The 8,084-nt window shown below is 56.8% G+C and overlaps 1 protein-coding gene across 1 annotated transcript in view; it reads right to left on the bottom strand.

The window, feature by feature from the left end:
- Positions 1 to 3,590, bottom strand: part of HPX (hemopexin) — a 4,946-nt gene extending 1,356 nt beyond the window's left edge. The window contains exon 1 of the mRNA XM_010706282.2: positions 2,982 to 3,590. Within this exon, the coding sequence (XP_010704584.2) occupies positions 2,982 to 3,590 (609 nt within the window). The remainder of the gene's footprint in view (positions 1 to 2,981) is intronic.
- Positions 3,591 to 8,084: the final 4,494 nt, after the last annotated feature.

Raw genomic sequence — 8,084 nt, 5'->3', positions numbered from 1 at the left:
GCAGCCTGGGCTGCTGGTTGGAGACCTGCACACAGCAGGGGGTTGGAAGTGGATGAGCACCGTGCTCCTTTGCAACTCACGCCATGCTATGATTCTATGATATGATCCTATGGTCAGGATACTCTGTTCTCTAGCTTCCCCCTGATGTGTTTAATTGGCACTTTGAAGCACAGACAAATGCACACAGATGTAAGGTCTTTAACTGCCAGTAATCAAGATGAGTCAGCCTTCATTGCTTACACTATGGGAAAACCAAAAATCTGGTTAAAATTGCAGATTAATTTCCATTAAGATTATTTTCCATTTTGTGGACAGGGTATAGATTGGATATGTTCTCCAGCAAGTACATAAGCTGTCGGGGGAGCATCAAGCAGGTGGGCTCCTCCTGCACCCTGCTGCACCACTGCCCTCCTCTCACAGCATCCCAGGCACAGCCCCACTTTGGGATTCTCCTCTTTGGGTTTCTCCTGTGGCAGGAGGCAGCCTGTGGCCACAGACCCAGCTGCACAGGGAGCCAGGGCCGTGGCAGCAGGCTGCGTGCTGATAGCAGCTGTGTGGGAGGAGGGCTGGGAGCAGTGTGAGCAGTGCCCAGCTGTGTCAGCCACCCACGGCACTGCAGGTGGTCCGTGCTCGTGGGTGGAGATCTGATGAAACCAAATTTGGGAACCAAAGGCAGGCACAGAAGCGAAGGAGCTGGGCCGTGCAGACGACTGCACAGGACAGCAGAGCACTGGGCCTCTCGAGGAGCCCTGCGTGTGCAGGCAGGGATGCTGACCTGCACTGAGTCTGGGCTGTGGTGGAGGCAGTGTTACTGCAAGGCAGATTCCCTTTGCTCAGCCTCAGCTACAGTGTGTGAAACTCCACATGGTGAAAACCTTTCCTTTGGGTCTAGCAGCACTTTTCCACATTCAGCACTATGTGATGTACAGGCACAGCCTACGTGTGTCAGTGGAGAGCTGTGCCCTCCTGTCCTGGCACAGTGCAATATGGCACGGTGAAGCCTGACATGGCACAGCACGGCACGGCACAGCACAGCACAGCAAAGCACAGCACGGCACTGCACAGCACAGCACTTCACAGCACAGCACTGCACAGCACAGCACTGCACAGCACTGCACAGCACTGCACAGCACAGCACAGCACAGCACAGCACGGCACATTTTGCCCCATCTGCAGGGCTGCTTCCTGGTGTTGGCTGAATCTGCTGTGTCCTGGTGTGCTCTCCCAAAGGACTCTGCTGCCTGTGACTCATCTGTGCTGACTTGCAGCCCCCAGCCCATGGCCTGGGCCACGTCCCAACTGTGTTCCCCTTATCCAGCCCATGCTGCACTAGTCTGGCTGACATACACTGGGACTGGAAAAAGCATTGCCAGAATGAACGTACGTGAAATCTGCTGCGCTCACTGCTGCTCTGAATGCTCCCCCTGAACACACTGCAGTGTGCACTTCAGCCAGACACAGCGCCTTTGTAATCAGTGTTCCCTGCTGCATTCTTCTTCCATTAATTTATAGATTTGATTTTTGAACAACGCTGTACCTGCAGTGAGGTTGTCCCATCCATAGCTGCACTTAACATGAAAACTGTCCTGCCCTCAGCCTGTGCTGCTGAGCTCTTCCTGCAGCCTTCAGCCCTGAGAGAATAGACCCTGTGGCTTCAAGGACCTCTTTGATTTGTGCAGCCTCAAATAAATGTGTCTCCTCCCTCTGCAGGCTGCTGCTCAGACCGTTCTGATGTTCTGTGTCTCTGCCATCTCATGCAGAGGGTGGTGAGGCAGTGGAACAGGTTGCCCAAGGAGGCTGTGGACGCCCCATCCCTGCAGGCATCCAAGGCCAGGCTGGATGTGGCTCTGGGCAGCCTGGGCTGCTGGTTGGTGACCTGCACACAGCAGGGGGTTGAAATGCGATGATCACTGTGCTCCTTTGCAACCCAGGCCGTTCTATGGTTCCATGCAGACCCAAATCCACATTGCTGGGATGTGCCCTGAGCCACCACTCTGCTCAGCTCCTGCCCTGCCCATAATTACAGTTGCAATGTGACCTGGAAGGAAACGCAGACACCTCCCCATTCCTTTTGGATGTCAGATCATTGGAATCTCCACTGCTTGGATAGCAGGACTGCTGTAAATGCAGAGGCCCGTGGGCTGAGATAAGGACAGCTTGCACACCAAGCAGAAGTTGTGTGTGAGTGAACAGCACAAGGAGCTGCTCGGCCCATCCCTCACACAGCAGTGGCTGTCACACAGGAGGCACTGTGGGGACAAATGCCAATGCTCTCCATGTCCCGTTGGCTCTTATTGCTGGAGCTCAGTGTAAGCACTGCTCAGAACATTGGTGTGTTATCAGCATTACTCACATCCTGCCCCAAAACGCAGCACTGTGCCTTCTGCTGGGAGGAGAAAAACCACAGCCAAAAGCAGGAAACCCACCGTGTGCCACCCTCAGCCTGCATCCCTCAGTGCCACATCCACACAGCCCCCAAAGACCCCCAGGGATGGAGGCCCCACCCCTGGTTGATGAAAGCATCCCCAGTGCAGCCTGGGGCTGAGCATCACACAGAGCTGGGCAGAGCACGTATATAAGTAGGAATCAAATCTCTGCTCTTTCTGGATTCTTCAGACAAGCGATCGACTCCACGGTCTCACCCAGACCTCAGAGCTGTGCCCTCCATACGTGTTGATGCACCACTGCTTACAGGGGATCCCTCATGCTTCCCTGGAGCTGCTGGGTGCTGCGCTGAGCTGTGCTGAGCTGTGCTGGGTGCTGCAGAGCCCAGGAGCACCGTGCACAGGTGTGCACACTGCAGTTCAGTGCCATCTGCTCATCGTGTTGGCTTCTTCCCCTCCTTCGTGGCACTGCTTTCCATTTTCTCCGGGCAGCCCGGTCTGGTGGTGGGCGACCCCGCACACAGCAGGGGGTTGAAACGAGACGACCGCTGTGGTCCTTTTCAACCCGGGCCATTCCGTGATTCTGTGATTCCGCACCTCTGGGCGCTGCCTGCGGCCGGGCGGCTCTGCTGAACGCGCACGTGGAGCGCAGCGCGGACATTCGCTCGCGTTTGCCAGGTGGCACCGCCTGCCAAAAATGGAACCGGACCCTCTTCCTCCATCCGTAGAGCGGCGTTCCTCGCGGCACCGGCAGGGCTCGCTCTGGCGTCGCGACGGGGCGCTGAGGCCGATGCTGAGGACGCTCCGGGCAGCCGCGAGCCGAGCGCCGGGCCGGGATGCGCGGAGCCGCACGGCGCCGCCCTTCGCTTTCCGTTTGGAAATCCCTTTGCCTCTCCCGCAGCCCCGCTCAGAACGGCTCTCGGCTGCCCATTTCGCCGCCTTCTGTCCTTCATTCTGTCCTCGTTCTCCTTTGCTCTCCCGCAGCCCTTCCCGGCTGTTCCCGAGCCGCGCGCTCGGCTGCGATGCCGTGAAGGGCCGCTCGGTGTGCGGGGACGGTGTGCGGCTTTGCAGGTTCTGACGGATGCGGACACAGAGGGTTTTTCTCTCCGACTGCGAATCGGCACCGTTGAGGCAGGGCTGTGCTCGTGGCCGGCGGTCGTGCAGGGAATTTCTGTGCAGTGTGGAAGCCGTCCGGGTGCAGGACATCGCCGGGGTGCACCTGTGGGCTCTGCAGGGGAAATCAGTGCTGCAAACACAGCATCACAGGATGTGCAGGATGGATGGTGGGGGCAGAGGGGGGTTGGCTTCGATGGGACCCCGCCACGAGGAGCCCATTGCAAGGATCCCATCACAAAGGTCCCATCGCTCAGTGCTGGCTGTGTGGGAGGCAGCCGGGGGGTGCAGGCACAGCGCACAGCCCAGCCGGGATACCTGCATGGCCGTGGGCTGATGCGAAGCCAATGCGTTTGAATTGCATATGCAGAGGCTGGAACCAGCTGAAAAGGAGAACATAAAAATAAAGGTACATAAACTCACAGCGTTTGACGTCAGCTTCCAGTTCTGAACAGGACTGAGCAAATTTGGATGCGTTTTCTGAATTGCCAGTGGTGGAGTGTTAGTTTAACTTGTTGCTCACTGCAGCACGGAGCACTCCCCGGGCTCTGAGCTCCCACCGAGCTGCAATGCGGCTGCAATGGCAGCACTGAGAAAAGCAGGGATCCATGTCCTTCTGTCTGTCTGCACTTTAAGGAGCCATAAGCACCGCACACAGTGTTCTGGGAGCAGATTTTGGCTCCAGACCCATTGCCTCTGTGTTTACTAACACTGTGCAGACCGAGTGCAGTAACAAAACATGGGATTTGTTAACAGCCAGTTCTGCTGTAAAGGGCAGTGCAGAGATTTACTGCCTGCTGCTCCGCAGGTATGTGAGCACCGATGGCTTTCGAGGCCGATGAGGAAAGGAGGAAGCCCTGAACAGGGCAGGATGGAGACCTGGGGCGGTGATGGAAACTGAACCTGATCCAACCCACTGAGGAAGGGGGGCAGAGGAGAGCACGGCAGTGTTTGTCACAGTGAGGTTATGTGGTGCTGTGAGCTAGGAAACTGAGGGGAAATGGGAGGTCAGAAATAGGGAGAACAGAGCAGCAGTTGCATCCCTTGGCTTGGGCAGAGGGCACAGCAGGGCAGCGCCTTGTTGGGCTCCAGCAGCAGGGCCGTACAGGACAGTGCTGGGCCATACAGGGTGGCATTAGAGCCATGCAGGGCAGCACTGGGCTCCAGCAGGGCCATACAGGGCAGCACTGGGCCGTGGAGGCTCCTGCAGCAGGACCATTCTGGGCACCACTGTGTTGGGCTCCAGCAGCCAGGAGAGCAGCACTGGTCCATACTGGCTTCAGCAGCAGCCTGGACCCTTGGAACACTGCAGCCTCTGGGCTCTATAAACTATTTTCCATGACCCTTCTCAAGGGCTCTCATGAGGTCCAACAAACCATTTCTTTCTTCCCCCTTCCTATCAATAGCTCCTGCTCCCATCCACTACTGGTGCCATGGATCCCAGCAGCCCACAGCATGGAGACTGCAGGAGCATTGCAGTGCTTGCCCTGGGTGGATGCCTGGCACAGAAGCATAAAGCTATTCACAGGATCACAGAACGGCCAGGGTTGGAAGGGACCTCAGGGATCACGAAGCTCCAACCCCCACCACAGGCAGGGCCACCAACCTCCGCATCTCACAGCAGCCCAGGCTGCCCAGGGCCCCATCCAACCTGGCCTTGAACACCTCCAGGGATGGACGGGGATCCACAGCCTCTCTGGGCAGCTGTTCCAGCACCTCCCCATTCTCACAGCAAACAACTTCCCCCTCACATCCAACTGAAATCTGCCCTCCCTCACCTTCCAACCATTCCCCTGTCCTGCTGTTATCTCCCCTGTCCAAGAGTTGAGAGTTATTCCTCCCCTCCAAAATGGGGCTGAGAGGAAAGCGGAGCCCAGCAGGTTCCCACTGTCACGTCCCGATCCAGATGCCACAGCACAGGTCACAGCTTTTCCTTGGTAGCTGCCCCACTGCGTGGCACAGCAGGGAGAGGAAATGTTGGCTTTCTGCCGGTCAGAAAACAGTTCAGGGTTGGAAGGGACACCAAGGATCATGAAGTTCCAACCCCCATTCGCAGGCAGGGCCACCAACCTCCACATTTAATACCAGATCAGGGCCAGGAGATAAAAGAGCAGTGGAGAATAACCAGAGCAGTGCTGCAGCCCCTGCTCTGAATGAGGCTCGGAACGGCAGCAGGGCTGAGCTGGGACACGGGAACAGCTGTGACCCCCAGAGCAGACAGAGGTGCACACTTCAATCCTGCACCAATTCCCTGCTCTGCCCACAGCTGTGTGGGCAGCACACGCACTGATGGTCCACCCCCGAGCACAGCTCTAACAAAGCAGCATTGTGCAATACGAGTTTCTTGAGACCGATTTCAAAGAAATGTACTTGTTGGAATGCGACTTAACAGCCCTCTGCAGCTCTTATCCTGCCTCACTTGCCAAGAATCTGAAGTTTCACAATCGCAGAAGCTGAAAAAATCTCCTCAGTTTCTTCATCCTGGAAATGCTCTCCCATAGAGTTTAATGAAGGCTCTGTGCAGCTGTGCCAAACTCATCTCTTGCAATGCTGGTTGCAGTGCTGCTGGCTGCCCCCACAGCAGCAAACAGCAAACAGCAGCTGCAGGCAGGTGGCGGCTCTCAGAGGGGTGCTTTCTCTGCAGCACCTTTGGGGCTGACAGCCATTGGGTTGTGGCACTGCAGGGGTGATTCAGAATCACAGAACACCAGGACAGGAGCACAGATTCCACTACCTGGAAATGGAACCACGCTGATTCAGGATGTTCCCAACACCTCCAGCTGAGCGCTGCGTTTACACACAGCTTTCCTTCTCCGTGCAGCAGAAGACATTTGCTGGCAGTGGCTTTGTTCTCTCTGTTAGAGCCTGCAGATCCAGCACACTGTGCTAGAGCTTCCAAACTGCCAACTCTGGAACAAACAGCGCAGTTTTAACAGCAGTTTTCCCCACCCTCGTGCACTTATTTAATCCATGGTGCTGCTTCCTATCAGCCCTCCTGGCTGTGTGTGCGCCCCGTGAACCAACGTGAGGCTCCTGGCTGCAGCACGGGCACAGCCTGCAGGTGTCTGCCGCTCCCACGAGCAGAGCTCCAGGCCTGCAGGGGCCAAACCCCCTTCCCAGGACCAGCAGTAGGGCAGCAGCCAGCTTTGAGGCTGCTTTTCCCCTCCCCTGCTGAGGCTGCAGTGGATGGAGCCTCACCACCAGGGCTGCACGGCGCCCAGAGCCTCGCTGTGTGCTGGGCGGCTCCAAGCTCCACTTCAAATCTGTGCTGTGCTGGACCCTCACTGTGCATCACTGCTGGACCTGGCTCTGATGCAGTGCTCTGCAGCAGGGCACAGCCACGAGCACTGCTCTTCTGCCACTGCCCTCCACCCTGCCCGCTGCTGCCAATTTCACACTGCTTCTGTTTGTGGGTGATGCCTTCGTGAGGCATCTGCAGCGGCTGCTGCACTCGTGGAGGTGTTTCTCCATTGGGATAGAAGCACACAGAGCATCACTGCCCGCTCTGTGGCTCACTCATGTGGATCACAGGATGGTTTGGGTTGGAAGGGACCTCGAGGATCACGAAGCTCCAACCCCCACCACAGGCAGGGCCACCAACCTCCACATCTCACAGCAGCCCAGGCTGCCCAGGGCCCCATCCAACCTGGCCTTGAACACCTCCAGGGATGGACGGGGATCCACAGCCTCTCTGGGCAGCTGTTCCAGCACCTCACCACTCTCTCTGTCCAGAACTTAACCAGGGACTGCTGAAGAACATTTCTCCTTGCCTTCATATAAAACAAAAAGGGTTTGGAGCCTCTGCAGGGGTCTATGAGTGTAACACCAAGAGGATGGGTTTTGCCCACTAAGTGTCACAAGAGAGCAGTCCTGCTCCTGACTCAACTTTTAAGCAGACAGCTCATGTTCAGGATGAAGAGTGCAAAGATTCTTCTCTTGAGCTCTACTCCTTCACCGCTGACCTTCTGCGGTTGTCTCTGATCAGTTTGGAACAGCAGCCCTGGTGATTTATGATATTTGGGCAACATAATTTATTCTAAAGGCAAGCAGGCAGCTTTGTTTGGCTGCTGCTGCCAAATTGCTTTTGGCAACAAGCTGGGTGAGAGCAGAGCGCAGCCACGACACATGGCTGTGCACTGCAGCCTGCACAGCGCTGGAGACCTCTGCAGCTGTTCAGTGCATCAGGAGCTCAGGAGCAGACAGAGGCACTGCACAGCTGGTGGCAATTGCTCAGCTGAGTGAACCTGTGATCTACCCCACGGTTGCTATCTCACCCTGCTGCACGGCCCTGCTTGTTTCTTGGCTTTCTGCTGTTCCTTTCTGTTCTCCAGATCGCAGCACGTCTCAGTCACCCAAGGTTTGAGCTCAGCCCGCCCTGCAGGAGCTGCTCACCCCTCCTGCTCTGGATCTCCCCGGGAGGCTGCTTCCCACACCCACAGTCTGTATAGCAGACAGTTCTCCCAGCAGAGAGAGCAGCTCACCTCAGAGGATGCCAACCATCACCCAAACAGCTCTTTCTGCTTGTCTGAGAGAGCAAAAAGCTCCACCTGCAACGTAGTTGAGTGGAAGCCCACCTGGCAGAGCATC

The sequence above is a fragment of the Meleagris gallopavo genome, chromosome 1 (genome assembly GCF_000146605.3).
Source record: "Meleagris gallopavo isolate NT-WF06-2002-E0010 breed Aviagen turkey brand Nicholas breeding stock chromosome 1, Turkey_5.1, whole genome shotgun sequence".
NCBI classification, from domain to species: domain Eukaryota; kingdom Metazoa; phylum Chordata; class Aves; order Galliformes; family Phasianidae; genus Meleagris; species Meleagris gallopavo.
This window is presented reverse-complemented; position numbering and strand designations above follow the sequence as displayed.